This window comes from Anomaloglossus baeobatrachus, chromosome 1, assembly GCF_048569485.1.
Source record: "Anomaloglossus baeobatrachus isolate aAnoBae1 chromosome 1, aAnoBae1.hap1, whole genome shotgun sequence".
Lineage (NCBI taxonomy): Eukaryota > Metazoa > Chordata > Amphibia > Anura > Aromobatidae > Anomaloglossus > Anomaloglossus baeobatrachus.
This window is the reverse complement of record NC_134353.1, coordinates 242,399,055-242,419,337: the sequence shown is the minus strand read 5'-3', so window position 1 is coordinate 242,419,337 and position 20,283 is coordinate 242,399,055. Positions and strand designations below refer to the sequence as shown.

At 46.8% G+C, this 20,283-nt stretch overlaps 1 protein-coding gene across 5 annotated transcripts in view; it reads left to right on the top strand.

Moving 5' to 3' along the window:
* Positions 1-20,283, top strand: part of ABHD18 (abhydrolase domain containing 18) — an 83,692-nt gene that overhangs the window by 41,753 nt on the left and 21,656 nt on the right. For 4 of the 5 annotated variants that reach the window (XM_075336081.1, XM_075336072.1, XM_075336104.1 and 1 more), the window contains 4 exons: positions 3,124-3,202; positions 9,068-9,154; positions 9,548-9,573; positions 13,498-13,636. In XM_075336081.1, coding sequence (XP_075192196.1) covers positions 3,124-3,202; positions 9,068-9,154; positions 9,548-9,573; positions 13,498-13,636 — 331 coding nt within the window. Of the gene's footprint in view, positions 1-3,123; positions 3,203-9,067; positions 9,155-9,194; positions 9,214-9,547; positions 9,574-13,497; positions 13,637-20,283 lie in introns of those variants that run through there. The other variant, XM_075336090.1, reaches the window with a different exon arrangement.

The window sequence follows — 20,283 nt, the reverse complement described above, 5'->3', positions numbered from 1 at the left end:
TTGTGGTTGTAACCATGGATACCTAAGCTTCTGTAGTGCTCTGCATATGAGGTCGTGACATGGCTTATTAGGAGAACTATACTACATTTCTACTTGGATGTATTTGCTAATATTATTATAGTTAAGCCTACTACATATTGCTATAGGATCTTGGAGCTGAGATACCCCTTTAACACTAGAACTACTGAGGTAGTCATTTTGACTACTTTGCACCATGTATTTTTATATAGGTGTCGCGAGTCCAGTAGTTCTAGTGTTAAACAGAATCTCACCAGGTTTTCGCCACCTAATCTAATAGCTGTATAATTTAGAGACAGAGACCCTGATTCCAGGAATGTTTCACTTGCTGGGTTGCTTGCTGTGGTTTTGATAATTTGCTGATAAATCAGTGATTTTATTACTCTAGAGTTAGTAAACCTGATGCAATGTAGTCCTCCATATTCATGAGCTAGGTATAACATCTGCCCTCTCCACTGATTGGCAGTTTTCTGTGTAAGGAAGGTGCACTAAAAGCTGTCAATTAGTGGTGTGGGCATGGTTTTAGAGCTCAGCATTCAGAGAACTGGTAGATGGAATCCGTTTTCTCTGCTGCATATCAAGTGTACACTGATGGAATCGAGGTCTTTGCCTCTACATCATGCTGCTCTGTAGTGAAGTAGCAAAAACCTAGTGACAGATTCCCTTTTTTAAAGGGGTTGTCAAGTGCAAATAAGCACAGGAAAGGCGATCACTTCTAGATCAGTGGGGGTCCAAATGCTGGGAATCACACTGATCTTCAGAACAGGGGGCTTTTATCCTTGATGGGGGCACTTTAGAATGGAGCAACAGTGGGCAAGCTCGATGTCTGCTCCATTCATTCCTGCTCTAGCTATGACTAGGACTCTCACTATGTATACAGTCTGACAATCAATTGTAGAGTGCATCCACACACTGATTCATGCTGCCCATTGTTTGTGCAGTATGAATGAAGTAGATTTTGAGAGTAAATGATCACTGCAGAAGACGAAAAAATTAGAGGTAAAAGAATTGAATCAAGTGGAAGTGAATTTTACTAAATGTTACAATACGTTGCATTCACCAAAATGCAGATTTTTGCAATTCGCTCCTGTGCACTATTTTTCTGAACCATACAGGGTCATCAAATTAAAAACTTATACGCTCCTTAACACTCACTTCTCCAGTGCCACCACCTCTCGTCGCCCTCCCCCCATCCAGTCATAGTTGCATCTTCTCATCCCCAGAAAACCATAAGAAAATTCCCATAAAAATGTAACCTTTAATTCAAAATTTAAAAGGTATAGGGGGCTGGCCCTAATTGTTCTCTACTATATTCCTACCTAACAGCCCTAGGGTTGTGGCGCCCCCATTCACCGACGGGAGACCCTAAAAACTCCCTAATGTGCCCTACACTACACAAATATGTGCACCAACTGTAACCAAAATGTTAAAAACAGGACTACTGATGACGAAGATTTATATTCATGTTATAGTAGTCACTTATCTGGCAAAGAGGTCGAGCAGTCAAGCTCCTCATAATCAGACCTCGTCCGAACGCATGTTCCCCCTGTTTAATCCACAGGGTTCATCAGGGGACAGCTTGAAATAACATCCAGGACCCACGATGTTGGGTCCAGGAAGCAACCTAGGTCATGGTGCTATGAGGAGGGTCTCCCATCGGTGAATGGGGGCGCCACAACCGTAGGGCATCATACCCTCCATTGTTAGGTCGGTTTACAGTAGGGATACATTTGGGCCAAGCCCCCCCCCCCTCTTCCCTCCTCAAAATTGGTAATGTACCTAATTTTTGCCCATTCACTATTTAAGAGAGCGTTTTGTGTTTGTAAATTCTATACCTGTTTAAATTTTGAATTAAAGGTTAATTTTCTTATGGTTTTCTGGAAATTGGTTCCCTTGTTCATATTAGCTGCGGCTTTGATTGTTTTTTTTTATCTTCTCATGCCCACCCTGAGCTCTGAAACCCCCTGGCCTCTTGCGCTAGGCTGGTACTTTCTGTTCTGATGCAGCCCGAGATGGTTCTGTGCATCCGCACATAAGACCCAAGCACAGGACCATCCAAGACTCTCCAGAGCAGGACGTCCTGGTCTACCGAGGAGACCTCAGATTTCAGCACTTGCGGCTGTGGTAAGAAGGTGCATCGAGGACTGGATGACGGACAGTGAAGAGCATAGTGGCCGGACAGATGAGAGTTTAGGTGTGAGTATAAGCATTTTTTTTATATACATATTATGTTCTTTTAGTCTCTAAAGGACGTTCTATTCTCCAGAGAATAACTTTGCTGCAAATTGAATTTCCCAGGAAAATCCACGTAATTTGGCAAATTTGATTTTTGTCAGGTCAGTCATCTGAAAAAACTGACTGATAAGTGGAGAAAGAAACTTATCTCTCTGACATATATTACAAATAGCAATGAGCAATTAAAAACAAAGAAAGATACTTCGTTCTGACCTCTGGTCGGTCCTCTGTTGCAGCCACACTTCTTCTTCCCCATGATGTCATGTGAGACCTAGTCTCTGCATCACAAAATGTAACGATGATCGTCTTGCCATGATGTTGTGGGACCTACGAAGTGTCAGATGCCCAGGTGATGCCAGGCAGAAGATGCCGGCCACAGAAGTGAAGTCCGTCTCAACATGGGCCCAGCACAGACCTTGGGACTGGGTACTGCAAATATATTTGCACATCTCAAATTACAATGTTTCATCTCTCATCTTACACTATTGATTTGTGGGGGAAGGAAAATGTCATTACTATTTAGGCTAAAAAGACATTGAAAATAGCTGTCACTTCTCACAGTGAAGTATCATCTGAATAGAGCCAAAGATCCTAGCATTTTGAAATCTATCGTACCCCCAGTCCATCTTTTCCCCAGCCTCAACGGCTGGGAAACCTTTGTACGCATTGGTAAGATCATCATCAAATATGATAAATGCTTTTGTCGGTATTAACTGTGCGATCACTGTGTATTTTACCCTACTGCCGCCAATTATAACTGCACTTGTGAATCTGTGACTACATCGGTTGTGTTAAGTCAGTGAAACAAATAGTACAATTTCAATTATATTTCTGCTTCCTGTGAACAGCATTTTTCTTTTATTTTTTAAGATTTCAGTTTATAGTGCCTAAAGAATGGAAGAGCAAGTATCGGCCTGTGTGCATCCATCTAGCGGGCACCGGTGATCATGTAAGTCTTACACAAATTCATGTTTTTTTCTTCATATAGTTGCAGATTATTTTTGTTCATGGCTCATGGGGCTTTTCCTGCACTTTAATTTGCCAATTGTCTGTACAAATATGGGGCAATAGATTGAAATATATTTACATGCTGTATTTTGAAGCTGCTCTGATGTGGCTGTGAAACTGTGCTACGGGCAATACTTGTCCCAATGGTTGTGTGAACATGAGCCCCTAATTGTGCCCGAAAGTACTTTAATGGGTTGTTCCCTACTTGGACTACCCTTATTTAATCACTATTTTCCCCATGTAAAATAACAGCGTATACTCCTCTCTGGTGTGGACTCTGTTCCAGCGTTATCGGCGCCTGGTGTCCCATGAAATTGTGTCCCCCGACCCCAGAGTCCAATCGGCGGCCGCTTCACTCTCGCTTCCTTCAGTAAACTGACCCCCAGAAGAAGTGAGATCTGCTGCTACTACTCTCACCTCGGATGTCAGTCTTGTCTGAAGGAAGTGGGAGTGAAACAGCCTCTGACTTAAGGCCGCTTTACACGCTACGACATCGCTCAAGCGATCCCGTTGGGGTCACGGAATTTTTGACGCACATCCGGCCGCTTTAACGATGTCGTTGCGTGTGACACCTATGAGCGATTTTAAATCGTCGTAAAAATGTGCAAAATCGCTCATCTGTGACATGCCCCCCTATTCCCAATTATCGTTGCTGCTGCTTGTACGATGTTGTTCGTCGTTCCTGTGGCAGCACATCATCGCTCCGTGTGACACCGCAGGAGCGACGAACATCTCCTTACCTGCCTCCACCGGCAATGCAGAAGGAAGGAGGTGGGCGGGATGTTACGTCCTGCTCATCTCCGCCCCTCCGCTTCTATTGGGCGGTCGCTTAGTGACGTCGCTGTGACGCTGCACGACCCGCCCCCTTAGAAAGGAGGCGGTTCGCCGGTCACAGCGAGGTCACTAGGCAGGTAAGTAGTGTGACGGGTCCGAGCGATTTTGTGCGCCACGGGCAGCGATTTGCCCATGTCGCACAAACGATGGGGGTGGGGGTGCGCACGCTAGCGATATCGGTAACTTTATTGCAGCGTGTAAAGCGGCCTTTAGACTAGGGGCCTGCGGGATATAAGAATGTCACTGAAGATATCGCTGAAACGGCACCTGCATCGGAGGGGAGTGTAGTGATTACTATCTTACTTGGAGGAGTATAATGGTGGAGACGAGGTTGTCCTAGTAATTTCAATAAAATAATAGTGCAAATGAAAATAAGAAACTTTGTAATTATAGCTTTGCTATATATCTTGTAGGAGAATTCTGATTCTTTCCTTGTCAATTCATGAATTAAACCTGAATTCAGTGATGACTGGTTGTCCCGTTGCTGAGATAGGAGATGACTGTTGGTATTTTTGAAATTCTATGGAGAGGGAATGGGGAAATCTGTATTCAAGGAAGATAGATTTTACCTATGATTTGAGAATAATCAGTCTAGGAGGAGAAAGAAGTGGACTTTTCTAATATCTATATTACAAAGTTTATTTTCATATGTTCTCTTGATTTACGAAATAAAGAATTAATCTACGGTTACTCTTTAAAATCAGTTCTAAAATATCTTATTGATTCCTGCCAGATCATAGCCTTCTGTAAAGTCACCTCCTCCCCAATGTCTCACTCACTGGATTCACAAGATGCATCGCAGAAGTCTGGAAAAAAAAAACAAAATTGTAGTCTGCTCACCAGTCCTGCAGTAGTATTATCAATCGTATTCCCCTGTGTTCCACGCTCGGAAGGATAGAGGCAACCGCCGCAAATATAGGAAAACATGGAAGGTTTTATTCCAGCGAAAGGATCCACGCATGGGGATGTGTATAAAAATAACTTTTATTCCAATTCCATATAAAAATCCATAATAAAAACTGGCAATACGTCTTAGTGCAGTCCTATGAACATAACGCATTTTGGCTAATAAGCCATCTTCATAGGACTGCACTAAGACATATTGCCAGTTTTTATTATGGATTTTTAAATGGAATTGGAATAAAAGTTATTTTTTTTCACATCCCCATACGTGCATCCTTTCGCTGGAATAATACCTTCCAAGGATGGAAGCTCTCACCATGTTGCTCAATGACTATGGTGCCAGACCTTTCTTCCCTTGAGAGCCACATTCCACTCTGAAGGAAGGTTATGAGCCACATCCAGTGCCCCTCCCCTGTTAGATATTCTGAGCCCACTATTACTGGTATGATTAATAATCAAAGCTTATTCATAGAAAGAACCCCATTCCCATTTAACACTAGAAGTCCCAGAGAGGGGTCATTTAACATTTCTACCTTTGGAACCCAGAGACTGGTCGAAAGACCTGAAGGATTTTAGCTAAGATCCTATAATCACCGTCTTTTGTTCTGTAATTAAGGCCATTAACTGTCGCACCACAGGAGGTTGTTTTTTTCCATTGAGTTTAGCCATTTAGTTTCTAGTTAGTTCTATTCAGTTTGTTTGTCATTTGACCCTCTTTCGGGACTTCAGGGGGGAGCTCGAAATTTCTGGGACTTCTAGTGTTAAAGGGAACCTGTCAGGTGCAATATGCACCCAGATCCATGAGCAGTTCTATGTGCATATTACTAATTCCTGCCTAATCGTCCCTGTATACACTAGCATAGATAAAGATCTTTAGAAAAGTATTTTTAAAGACCTAATATCGTATGCTATTGAGTGCGGGGACAAGTCCACTGGGCGTTAGCTTCCTTTGCCAGTCGGCCCATTAGCATGTTACTACGCCCCTGTGGGTATGCTAACATGCTAATGAATGGGCAGTTTCAGACGATGATCTCGCTCACCTCTCCGCTGCCCGACGCTGGATTTTGGCTCAGTGCGCATGATCCCGGACTTCCAGTTATGCGCACTACATGAGTTTGATACTGTGACGCGTACACCCGGCTTCATAGTATGTATGACTGAAACTTCGGGGTCATGTGCACTGGGCAGAAATCCAGAGTCGATGGCAGCGGAGAGGTGAGTGAGATCATCCTGTGATGTTGTGCCTCATTAGCATGTTACCACGCCCACAGGGGTGTACTAACATGCTAATGGGGCCGACTAGCCAAGGGAAATAACGCCCTTGGGACTAGTCTCCACGCTAATTAGCATACGATAACAGATCTTTAGAAATACTTTTTCTAAAGATCCCATTATCTTTGCTGCCAGATACAGGGACCGTTAGGAAGGGATTAGCAATATACACCCAGAACTGCTTTTGGTCCTGGGTGCATGGTGGACCTGACAGGTTCCCTTTTAAGCAATACTATATAATTACATAATAGGGTTCATACTTTACCCTCATTGAAAATTCTCGTATCAAGCACACTCTCCACACTATCACATCCATCTTCAAGCTTCCCTCTATCTCCAGCTTAGTAAACTATCTAATTATCTCTCCTGTATATGCTTATCTTCTCTCCTGTATATGCCTATCCCCCCGCTACTCCCCGACCTCTCCTCTCTGCCAATCCCTTCACTGGCTTCCCATTGCCCAACGACTGCAGTTCAAAACCCTAACCATGACCTACAAAGCCATCCACAACCTGTCTCCTCCCTACATCTGTGACCTAGTCTCCCGGTACTTACCTGCACGTAACCTTCGATCCTCACAAGATCTCCTTCTCTGCTCCCCTCTCATCTCCTCTTCCCACCATCGCATCCAAGATTTCTCCCGTGCCTCCCCCATACTCTGGAATGCTCTGCCACAACACATCAGACTCTCACCTACCTTGACAAGCTTCAAAGGGAACCTGAAGACCCACCTCTTCCGACAAGCCTACAACCTACAATAACCCTCAGTCTCATACAGCGCCGCACAATCGGCTCTACCCTCACCTACTGTATCCTCACCTATCCCTTGTAGACTGTGAGCCCTCGTGAGCAGGGACCTCTATCCTCCTGTACCAATCTGTGCCTTGTATTGTTTGATTATTGTACTTGTCCCTATTATGCATACCCTTTTCACATGTAAAGCGCCATGGAATTGATGGCGCTATAATAATAAATAATATCTTTTCTCCTGTATATGCTTGTCTTCTCTCCTGTATATGCCTATCTTCTCTCCTGTGCAGGACTGCTCATTAGACACCATCTGGAAATGTTCTCTCCATAGCTGTTTGCCAGCTTGGTGCATTAGCACCTGGTCTAGCAAACCGCCACGAACTACACATGACAAATTCTGTGCTCTATAACAAACACCCTGCCATCACATGAGCACGTGCTCTTTGGATTATTTTACAGTGGTCACCTTCCTGCTCGTTACTGCTGGCTCAGTTCTGGTATCACATACATGGCCTTAGGTTTTCACCATTCCCACTTCCCCATTTTCCCTCTACTTTCTTCTTCTTCCTTTTTTTTTTTTTTTTTTTTTTTTGCATTAACATTCTTTAGCATGAATAACTTAGTTAAGATGTGTCTCTCAATATTAATTATTTTTTTAATGGATTTATGATATTTCGCTTTCACGTAGTATGCTTGTTTTTTCTTTTTTGTCTTTTCAAATAGGTAAAACTATTATAATTTTTTTTTTTTTTTATCTCTGCACATTGACTGACGTGTGTGCGGAGCAGCCTGTCAATGTGCCGGCAGTGATTGTAGCCCACTCTGTGTAGTGAGAGGTGACAGTGACTGCTCCCTGCACTGCCTCAGTGACTGGAAGAGAATAGCTGCAGAGACATAACTTCATCTTCTCCATGCTTCCAGCAAGCCTGCCAAATATGATATTTACCTTCAAATATACCGATGTAAATGCTGTCTTGAAATTTCCCATGATTAAATGTAGAAGGAACATATCCTTAAAGCGTACTTATTTTTTTGCCTTTTTTTTACAATTATATTCTAAAGCCATTCTTTGTTTGACAGCTTAGCAAAGGTCTTGATCAGCAGTCCCCACACCCCCTGTGGTCACTCAAAATCCAACTCTGGAGTAAAGCTGGGTTCACACATGGCGACAACGACGTAGCTGTTACGTCACCATTTTCTGTGACGCAACAGCGACCTTGTAAGTCGCTGTTATGATCGCTGCTTAGCTGTCAAACGCAGCAGAAGCAGCAGCGATCATAACGACACGCGTCGCTGTGCTACATGTGCCGAGAGCAGGGAGCTGCGCACACTGCTTAGCGCTGGCTCCCTGCACTCCTAGCTACAGTAGACATTGGGTTAATTACCCGATGTGTACTGCAGCTACATGTGCAGAGAGCAGGGAGCCGGCACTGGCAGCGAGAGCGGCGGACGCTGGTAACGAAGGTAAATATCGGGTAACCAGGGAAAGGTCTTCCCTTGGTTACCCGATGTTTACCCTGGTTACAGCTTACTGCAGCTGCCAGATGCCGGTTCCTGCTCCCTGCTCGCTTCATTTCGTCGCTCTCTCGCTGTCACACACAGTGATGTGTGCGTCACAGCGGGAGATTGACGACCAAAAAATGAAGCTGGACATTCAGCAACGACTGGCGACCTCACAGCAGGGGCCAGGTCATTGCTGGATGTCACACACAGCGACAGCGACGGGACGTCGCTGCAACGTCACAGAAAATGGTGACGTAGCAGCGACGTCGTTGTCGTCGTCGTCGCTGTGTGTGACACCACCCTTAGCCACCCAGCAAACAGAAGCACTCTGATCCTGCAAGGGTTCAGACACAGTAGTAGTTTTTGACTGATCCTTGAGGGTTTTGGAACCTGAACCTTCACCAATTTGCAGGACTTGTAATAGGGCAGAGCATATTAAAAACAAAAAAAAGAAAGTTTTAAAAACTAACTTAAAGTGCACCTATTTATTACAGAAATAGATCTCCGCTGATAATTTTTCTTTTTTTTTTTTTTTCCCTTGTAGTATTTCTGGAGAAGGCGAACATTAATGGCCCGTCCTATGCTGAAAGAAGCTGGCATAGCTTCCCTGATGTTAGAAAATCCTTATTATATCCTTTGTTTTTTAATGTTTAAAGCTGTTCACAGCCTAGAATCTTATTAACATTTTAGGTAAGGCTCCTGCTTATGTAAGAAACTCCGTTAAGAGATATTGTCATGAAATATTACATTTTTACCAGAGGAAAACTAAGTTTTCTGTTAAAATGATAGGCATACAAAAGGAAACTTAATGGGCCTTTTGCTAAACAGCCAGTCGCATACTGTGCGGTATATGTTTGTTAAAAACCTATATGATTTATGCTACTTTATGATTGAGGTTTACAACAGGAAATCTGATTTGCATCTTATTTGCATTTTTATACAATATTGCAGTGACCCTAAAAAAAATATTGTTTCCCTATTCACAAACTATCTTTATACTTTTCCTTGACGTGGTTTCTTAAATGGCTACAGAAAACCAAAGGACCAATTGTAAGTCTGCGTGACGTTTATGTATGTAATAAGCTAGTTTCACTCAAGTAAAAGGTTGATCAATATTCCAGTCCAATCCATCAGTGAGCTTGTCTGATGGCTGTCTGTACCCTTTCCTATACTAAATGATCTGCTTAGCTGATTTATGGCAAAAGCTCATGGTCATAAATCTCCTTCGAAGATGGTTCAAGAGAAGAGATAAGAGTTATGGAAGCTGTTGTTGGAGGAGTTCACTGATTTTTTTTTTTTTTTTTTTTTTTTTTTTGTTAAAGGGGTTGTACACTAATAATCTTGTTGGCAAGTACTGGCAGGGTACTTACACAGAGGTGGTCACCACTGTCAAACTGTCTTCTGTTTTTCTGCATGCTACCAGTTTCTCATGTGTCACTTGACCTGGTAAGCACTAATATAACTTCTACCTTTACTGGTCTAGACTACTATTCCCTCCCCCCCCCAACTCCAGGCTACAAGGCCACCAACAGATCATGCTTCCAAGATTTTCTAAGTATTGTTATAGGTGCTGGTATGATCAGGAATATCCTGAAAACTAATTTTCATGCTAAGTAAATCTTGGAAATGTCTGTTGGTGGGCCTCGAGGACTGGAATTGGGGAACAATGGTGCCTAGACCACAAATTCTTCTCGACATTGTACCCAGGCTTCTAGACATCGGTACATCATATGTAAGGGAAGATCAGCATGAGGCAAAGCCCTTCCTGGTTAGACCGACCTTGTTAATAGGAAAGCCGCGGAGACACCATCACGTGTTTCTCAACGCTGCCAGTAAACTAGCCAGGTCTTTCACCGGGAAGGAACAACCACGGGAAGGGCAGTCTCCAGTCAAGGAGACCACCTATACCAAACATGGTATCCATCCACAGACAGCCGTTTCGGGGTATTTGCCCCTCATCAGTGTGGAGTAGGAATCTGGCTAGTGGGGGCAATGCCTAGTAAAAGACTACTTAAGCAAGCATTGTTGACCTTAGGGAGATCAACATATCCACTGCGGAGACACCATCACGTGTCCCCGCAAATACCCCGAAACGGCTGTCTGTGGATGGATACCATGTTTGGTATAGGTGGTCTCCTTGACTGGAGACTGCCCTTCCCGTGGTTGTTCCTTCCCGGTGAAAGACCTGGCTAGTTTACTGGCAGCGTTGAGAAACACGTGATGGTGTCTCCACGGCTTTCCTATTTGCATACTTCCCAGGGGGCGTTGCTCTAGAATCACTGCGTTGAAACACGTGATGGTGTCTCCGCAGTGGATATGTTGATCTCCCTAAGGTCAACAATGCTTGCTTAAGACCGACCTTGTTGACCTGTTAACCCATACCTATCTATACATACATAGTATGGTTGAAAAAAAGACCTGTTCTCTCCTTTTGCAGAGTGTCGATCCACTGGATCAACGATAACAACAAGCATTTTATACATTCTCATAAAAATGTATTCTCTTCTAAAAAAGCATGTATGCCATTTTTTTTTATTTTATTTTTTCATGCTACGATAGTTCCTGCTCTGACCGGCCGTTCAGGAAGCCTTGTGTTGTCTGGAGATTGAACCTTTTTTGTTGTCTCTAAATGGAGGGCGTATCCTCTTGTCTTTTTTGAGGAGGTTTTACATAGCGGGAGTGTGCTGCATAGGCACTGTGTTCTTACTGCTTTGTTCCCACTGTAAAACCACAGAGCACACACCAGGACAGGCCATAGGTCCATACAGAGTTGGTAGGAGCGGTTATAGGAGTGATACAATGTGAATAATATTATGCGCCCCTTCCAGCAGACTTTAAGTGAGCCAGGGAGTGCTGAGATCACGACGTGCAGGTAACTGGTGGGAATACAGCAGACAGTCTGACGATCACGACCATCTCAATGTACATATACTAGCCAACAATAAAATACTTTTAGGTGGAAAACCCCTTTAACTCATTCTGCAGTCTATGTTCAGTGATGAAGGCTGTATAAGATAAAACGATCAAAACCCCTATAGCTAAAATGCTTTATATACAAAAATACATGTAGTTGAGTAAAAAAAAAAAAAAAATGTTCCCCCAAGAAGTGTCTATGGCCTTTAGGCTATATACCTGAAGGATCAGTGCTGAGAATTTTAGAAACACAAAAGGGAGGCTGTCGCTAATCAGCCAGTAACTTTAAAGGGGTTTCCCAAAAACAAAGTTAAGTATAAAGTTGATTTTCATCAATAGATCTTGTAATAATAATTTTTCTATTTTTGCATGTGTTTAATTGTATATATGTCCCTACTATGTACTGTGTAGTGGCCATGTCTGACCGTACTGGGACATGGTCTGATCATACCACATCTCCAGGGCAGGGGAGGATGTGTGCCACCCCAGCAGCAGATCGAACCGCTCGGGTCTCAGGGTAGTGTCCGTTCGTGGCTCGAGGGTCTCCGGACTCAGGTGCTTAGGGGCCACACTCATATGTAAAGGGGGTATTTACAGGGGCTATGGTATAGTTTGTGACGCCACCCGTGGTGTGCGGTAATTGGGAGTACCGCCGCTGGTGATGGAGTGGGTGACATTGCCCTCCACGGGTAGGGGTAGGCCCCAGGACTCTGGATCGTGATGCGGGGACACAGTGCAGGGGTCAGTTGGGTACTTACTCAGCAATGAAGCGGACGCTGACAACAGGGTAAACCAAGTCTCTGAATGCCGCTACCTCTCAAGGGGAGCTCGTCCGGGTCCCTTCCCCTGCAGTGCTGTTGGTGGTCTGTAACCTGCCTCCTGGCACTAAATTTTAGAGTGTCCATTGTGGTCTGATAGCTTGGAGCTATCCGGGCTCCGCTCCCTATTGTAGCTAAGTGAAGGAGCCTGCTCTCAGGGCTCACGCTTGGGATTTCAGTGGGCTGCTTGTTAGGAAAGCCCTATCCCCCTCATTGCGCTAGTGCCCCGATTCTGGAACTAGTGGGACAGTCCATAAAAGGCCCCATTCTCCTCAGGTTAATTGCTGGGTTGCCTGAAGCTTCTCCCCGACCTAGAGTCTGTGTACCCAGTCGTGCCTTCGGTCCTGGACCGGTGATAGGACCAGGCTGCTGACCGTCCTCCTTGACAGGTCCCAGACACCTAGCCTCAATCCCCTGCGACTGGGGGTCCGACTACTCTCGGTCCAGACCACCATCTGCGACCTAGTTTTCCTCTCCCCTGGGAGCTCCAACTCCCAGATCCTCAGAGCTCCTCACAGCTCGAGGGTCACTACTCAACTGCTTCACCATAACATCTCCCACCTCCCTGTCTGACCCTTAGGTGGCGCGGCCCTATTCTTGCTTAAGCAGCCCACTGGTGTGCCTGACAGGTGTGGTGCAAAATGTATCTAGGATTTGTGAATGCTGATGGAGGCAACACTGCAGGATAGAGACCCAGAACCATGAGGGGTTGAATAGTTCGTGCAGTACCCTGTAACGACCTGAAAAGTCCAGGGGCATCACAGATGCAAAAGAGAATATACAGACAAGACAGCATGGGGTCACCGCTGATTCTTAAGGTTAAACATTTCCCGGTCTGTTTTTTTTTTTTTAAAAAAAATTTTTTTTTACCTTAATGAAAGAATCATTTGCGATCCTGTGCTGTAACGTCTGTATACTTTTTTACTTCCTCCCCGGCTCAGGAGCTGTGGTATGATCAGCCCATGTCCCTGTATGGGCAGACACATCAATTACACAGTATATAGTAGGGACACGTATATAAGATTATCTCAGCACAGGAACATATTTTTAAACGCATCCAATTGTAGAACTTGTCATTTATTCCAACATCTATTGATTAAAATGAACTTTGTTGAAACCCCATTTAAATCTGCGAACCTAGTATCACAGATCGTAATGTAATAAATCATAAAATACCTGCAGAAATGAGGAAGAGGCCAATCCTACTGTAATCTGACTATGTTCTCTTACCCTGCAATAAAAGGAGATCGAGCCTAAAAAACGTTTCTGACTTGTTTGTAATGGGTGGTGCTCTGGTGCTGGAGTCGGCTGCCCTTCTACACTGGCTGGACAGAGAAGGATACGGCCCTCTGGGAATGACTGGCATTTCTATGGGAGGACATGTAAGTTTGAAGGCTCTTCTGTTACATTACTTTCTTCATATATTCTGATCTGTATGTGATACAAAACTCCAGAATTAACCTATGAAAAAGTGCAGCTAACTTTTCCAACTTGTGAGCTTTGCTTGGGGGCATATACCACTCAGCCCATATTATTGGTATATATGCTACATTATACTTGATTGCTTCACCTTTTCAAAATCTTTTTCCAACATTGGTCTGAGTCTAAATGTTCATATTAATAAAAATGCCATATGGAAAAAAGTTACAAAAACAAGAACCATTAAGGTGTCTCGGCAGCTTCCTGTACTTATTATAATATTTTGGTTCTAAAGGGAATTTGTCAGTTGATCATCATAAGCCGTCTATATGGGCATGTTGGTCATAGGAAGCTGCATAAACATTTTGATATCTGAGATCTTATTCCAGAGAAATCTACATTTTCTTAATATGTAAGTGAGCAATTAAGATCTGTGAGCCAAATGCTGATCTCCTTGAGAATTTCCCCATATTAAGAAAAATGAAGATTATCACACATGGCTTTCTATGACCTGAATGCTGTACTATGACCTGAATGCTGTATTGTCATTTACAGTGACATCAGGAGAGCAGACTGTCAGCCATTACATGTCTCACACTGGTAATGCTGCTTTCTCTAGTCCCTTCCACGACAGCATAGGAGGTTGTCTCTCCACGCCCTAATTGGGACAGGAAGTTCAAGAGGTTTAAAAGGACCCTCCCACCTCCCACAGCCAGTGTCTTTCCTGTCCCCATGGGGTATGGAGAGGTTTTTTTATTTTCTCCTATGCTGTGGTGGCCGGCGAACTACAGTATAATATTTTTTTTTTTTTTCTCTTTCCCCTGTTACCTTAAGCCGGACAGCATCGGTTGGGCCTTCACCACTCCTCCCTTGCTGTTCCCTCACGCTGTGGGGGACCGCTGCTCCAGCCTTCCGGAGCCTCCTATGGGGTGATGCAGGCTGTTGAGCTCCCCGGCCGGCGTCCTCCCTGAGCCGCCTTGCCGCTTCCTGCATGCACGCTGCCGGAGCGATCTGGAAGTGCTCCCGGGGGCGGTACTTCCGGTCTTGCGGACTTCCGGTTGAGCGCTTCCGGTTTGCGGAGGCAGCGTGGAGGACACGCTGACACGGCCTGTCCGGGACCTGCTGCAGGAGGCGGGGAACATCACCAGTCGCTGGGGGGGGCAGGCCTTTCCACAGGAAGGCTGCCCTGAAGGCATCAGACCCACGGTAAGGATTCTTCTGTGTGCACTGCCAGGTCTTCCTCTGCTTCTGCAGAGCCCAGCGTTTCCCCCTGCTTCAGAAGAGGCTGAGGGACGGTCCCTTATGCCTGGTTTCAGGCTGACATGGTGAGACAAGTGTGCAAGGCTAAGGAAACCTTGCCAGCAGTATACGTCTGGCCATTCCATGGGCTACTAGTGGCCTTTGGCCTTGGGTGTGTGAGCTTGGGAGTTGAATCCCAGGGGACACTCCTGGATATTGCTGTATCAGGACATGGGCTGGCTGCCTGGTCTGATGACGCTTCTCTGTTCCATGGAGTGGAGAGGGCAGGCATCGTGTGTATAGCCCGTCCCTTGTGCCAAGCTGCGGTCCATGTTGATACAGGAGCTTCAGGCCTCGCTGGCCTCCCTCCCTGCTGCTGACCCTTCTGCCACAAAAAAGCTACCTCCAGTCGTCTGATCCTGAGGCTGATTCCGCCTCGGTGGGTCCCGATATAGGTTTTTCTCCGGGCCTGACCGGTCTTTCTTTTCCCGGAGATGATTGGGGGATCTTAATGGAGCAGTTGGGTGCACTGTAGGGTTGGAGGATGAGTCCTCCCCTCCGTTAAGGGCGAGATGTTCGCGGGCCTGAAAACCACTGGGCAGGGGGGTTTCTTGTCCATGCTACTGTCCTGGATCTTCTCTCTAGAATGGGATTTCCTTGAGGAGCTTCTGGAGTGTCCTCTGACACAGTTCCCCTGGAGAGTTCTGGGTTGCTTTGGGAGATTCCCATGCAGGTGGCCAGGGTCGCTATACTAACAGCGCTCCCCCTTGCGGCCGATTACCAGCTTAGGAATCTGATAGTTGGGTAGTCAGAAGTCTCATGAAGAAGTCCTGGGAGGCTTCGTCATCTCCCATCGGGCCTATACTACCTCCTCTTAGGTCCCCCTGTCCCTCCTTTGGAGGCTCAACCAGTGGAGGCTCAATTTCCTGGGGCCTAGGGATGAGTTACTGGAATCCCTTCCCTTACTTAGGAAGGCTACTAGTTTGGCAGGTACCTCTGTGTAGTCGGTCCGCCAGGCTGCCAGGACCTCAGTCTTGTCTAACTCGGACAGACGAGCTCTAGGCTAAGGCTTGGAGTGGGGACTCTACTTCCACATTGCGGCTTGCTCCCGTCCGTTAAGGGGTGCTTAAGGGTTGGGCCTACCCTGGATGATATTCTGGACAGGGCGACTGATCGTCAGGCCTACCAGATACACCCTCCGGGCAACGGTCCTTTCATCACTCGATACCTCGGGCCTCCCAGTCCACGGGGAGAGGGGAGACTGACCGTGGGAGCTACCCTTAGGGTGAGGGGAGTACTTTCTCATCCCTTCCCATCCACAAAGTCCTCAGCATGACGAACAGTGAGTCGGCTCGGGTGGGGGGACGGCTCTCTGCTTTTCTTCCCCAGTGGCGGGCCTTCTCCACCTTGCCAGGGGTCCTACAAGCTCATCTCAGAGGGTCTGTTGGTAGACTTCCCCCAGCCCCCCCGGCCTCCGCGTCACGGCCCTGTCGTCCCAGGGTTCTCAGGATCTCCTGTGCTCGATGATTCGGGTGTTAATCCATTCGGGGGTCGTTTCTCTGTCCCGAGTCAGGAAGTAGGGGTAGGTCGCTACTCCGTTTCTGCCTTGTCAAAACACCATCTGGAGACGTCCGGCTTTTCATCTTTCTGAAGCGTCTCAAATCAGCGGGTCTGATACCGACGTTTCCAGAATGGAGTCTGTGAACTCTGTTGTTCCCCTGCTCGGTCTCCGCCACCTGTTGGCCTCGATTGCCTGAGGGGCGCCTAGTTCCAGGTGCCCTTCCATCCTTGTCTCAGGCAGTACCTCAAAATTGCGGTTCTGCACGGAGGGGCCATGCTTCATTTCCACTTACAGGTACTTCCCTTCAGCTTCTTCTCGGCTCCAAGACTCTTTTCAAGGATCAGGGCTGAGGTGGTCACCTTCCTCCGTTGCGGAGTTGGCCTCAACCTGACAGGCATCCTTCCCCCAGAGGATCACAGATTGACGCTGCTGGGCAGCCTCTCGATGTTCGGGGACTGGCGCGCCCGACCCTTCGAGGCGCTATATCGGCCCTGGGTTTTATGACGTCCTGCTTTCCCTCAGTCTTGTGGGCTCCGGCCCACTCTCGTTGTCTATGGGATCGTGTCCTGGTTCATTGGGTCGGGCTCCCTTCCTCCCTGAGCACCGGTTCGCCTGTCGGCACCCGTCTCCTTGTCCCTCCTCTGGTGTGTCCCTACAACCTGTTGGTTGGGGTTGCCTGGACCCGGTCACCCATGGTTTCAGTGGCAGCCGATGCCAGCCAGAAGGGCTGGGGGGCTAGGGTGGAAAACTCTCAGTTCAGGGGGGCTGGAGCCCCTAGGTCGGCACCCAGTCCTCCAACTACCGGGAACTCAGGGTGGTCGGAGAAGCCTCCTCGCTGCCCAGGATCCCATCTGGGACACTCACGTCCAAGTCTACTGGGACAATGGCTCCACAGTGGCACATCTCCGCCATCAGGGCAGTACTAGGTCGGCGCCCTGAAGTCTGTGTCCTCCCGGATCTTCCACTGGGCAGGACAGTCCCTGCTATCCCTTTCTGCAGTCCATCTACAAGGATCCCTACGCCTTCAAGCAGACTTCCTGAGTCATCAGGATGTTCACCCAGGGGAGTGGAGTCTGGCCCCAGCGGTGTTCTGCTCTCTAGTGGCAAGGTGGGGTACTCCAGAGGTAGACCTCTTTGCTTCAGCAGGAAATTCGGGTCGCAACATTTGTCTCCCTGAACCCGCGGGACTAGGCGTTAGGGGTAGACGCTTTCGGCCACACTTGGTCCTTTGCCTTGCTTACGCGTCCCCCCTCTTCCTCTTCTCGCAAGGGCCCTGAGGAAGGTCAGAGACGAGGGGGTCCCAACTATACTGGTTGCCCGCTGTGGCCTCGGAGGAGTTGGTACAGCCTGGTCATGACTCTAGGAATAGACGGCCCAGTCCTCTTGGGTTCGGTCCCCAGCTTACTGTCCCAAGGTCCGATTTTCCATCCGGCTCCCCAGAAACTCAACTTGGCTGCCTGGCTTCTGAGTCCCGGGCACTGAAGGCCCAAGGGCTTTCTGACAAAGTTGTGGCTACCCTACAGTAGAACCGTAAACCAGTGACTGATAGTATTTACAACAACATCTGGAAGGGATTTTCCTCCTGGTGTGGTTCTCGACCTCCTGACCCACTTCGGCCTAATATTTCACAGATTCTGGACTTCCTCCAGTGGGGATTGGACTTAGGCCTTAGGCCTAGCGCCCTGACAGTCCAGGTGTCAGCCCTCAGTGCAGTCTTTGACACGGCTCTGGCAGATCATCGTTGGATCCGTCGGTTCTTTGTGTCTGCTAGTAGACTCTGTCCACGTCAGAGGTTCCTGACACCTCGCTGGGATCTCAATGTGGTCCTTCCGGACTGTCTGTCACCATTGAGCCACTGTGCTCTTGTACCGTTCGTTCTCTTTCTCACACGACTGCTTTCTTGTGGCTATTACGTCTGCTCGCAGAGTTGGAGAACTTCAGGCTTTGTCTATTCGGGAACCTTACCTGACCGTCAGTGTTGACAGCATTGTTTTCAGCTGGACCCTTCCTTCCTTCCCAAGGTGGTTTCGGATTTTCACCGTTCTCAGTCCATCGTCCTGCCTTCCTTCTGTCAGTATCCTTGGACTCCGGGTGAGGAAGTGTTTCATTCTTTGGATGTCCGTCGGACAGTGTTGCACTACCTGGAGGTTACTGCTTCTTGGCGCCTTGTTCTAACCTGTTCATCCAGCCCTTGGCCGCACTAAGGGCAGGAAGGTGGCTAAGAGTACCGTCGCCTACTGGATTGTGCGGGCGATTAGGGATGCCTATCTCGCTCGGCATCTCTCTCCTCCTTCCGGATTCACGGCGCACTCCACCAGGGCTACCTCTGTCTCCTGGGCTGAACGGGCAGGGGCTTCCCCTGAGCAGATCTGCCAGGCGGCTACGTGGTCTTCCCTCCATGCTTTCACGAAGCATTATCGTCTGGATCTGGATTCCAACAGGGATTTGGCCTTTGGCAGGAAGGTCCTGCAGGCTGTGGTCCCCCCCTAGGTATCAATTCTTTGGTATTCCTCCTATGCTGTCGTGGAAGGGACTAGAGAAATAAGAATTATTCTTACCGATAATTCGGTTTCTAGGACCTTCCACGACAGCAGGTAATTCCCTCCCCTTTGTATTCATATATTCCTGAATGTGTGGTACTTCTCATATGCTATGGATTCTTTGTAAGACACTGGCTGTGGGAGGTGGGAGGGTCCTTTTAAACCTCTTGAACTTCCTGTCCCAATTAGGGCGTGGAGAGACAACCTCCTATGCTGTCGTGGAAGGTCCTAGAAACCGAATTATCGGTAAGAATAATTCTTATTTTGTTTGAAATAAAACTCTGTGAGAGGATTCTCAAGGAGATTCATGTCTGGCACATAGTCCTGAACAGCTCTTATACATATTAATGATAAAATGCGGATTTCTCTGGAATAAGACATTGGATTACAAATACAAAAGGATCTTGCTGACAAATGCTCTCTAAAGGGAAGATACCTCAAGTCAATCACTGTGTTATCCAAAAAGACTAGTAAAAAGCGCCATGAATGAGTTCACTCTTAAAGCACCACTCCAGCGTTTTGTTTTTTTTTTTTTGTTTTTTTTTTGCTTTTCGTTTTATTTATTGCACCCCTGCAATGGTGATTTACATGTAAGTCCACTGATCCCTATCTCATACTCCCCTTCCGGCGGATTCACCCTCTTTCGGCGCCGATCTGTCAGCTTGTGGCAGTTTGTGACCTGCCAGCTACTCCAGTGTTTCATGGAGCACGCCAGAGATATCAAATCAATGCACCTTTGAGAGTCTCGTTCTGGCTCTTATACAGATGCGTTGGAAGCTTGTAACGTAACCTCTGACTTCTGGCCAGTTGAAAGTTATTGTCAGAAGATGGCGCCGTGAGACTGGAGCGACTTCGGTAAAAGATGAAGCCGCCGGCAGGTGGGTACAGGCAAAGGGCTTAGATTTAAAGCTCCACTCCAGCGCTGAAAAGAAAAAAAAGCCACTGGAGTGGTGCTTTAAAGTTTTAGTGGCGGTAATATATTACAAATTATTCATCATATTATTGCAACTAAGCTCACTAGGTGCCGCAACTGCATTGCGGTGCAAAACAAGTGAAAGGGATCGCGTTTCAACAAGGTAGTCACAAGAAATATAACCTTGTTGGAATTTTTGCGACTTGCTTCTCGCAGTACCATCAGGGGTTGCAATGTGACCCAATTTGTATTGTACTGAGATGTAGCAGCAACCCCTAACAAGCTTAAGTTGTGTCACCGCTTAAATCTCTGTAGCCCCAGCTAAGATCATTCTTCCTCCCCCCCCCCCCTTTCATC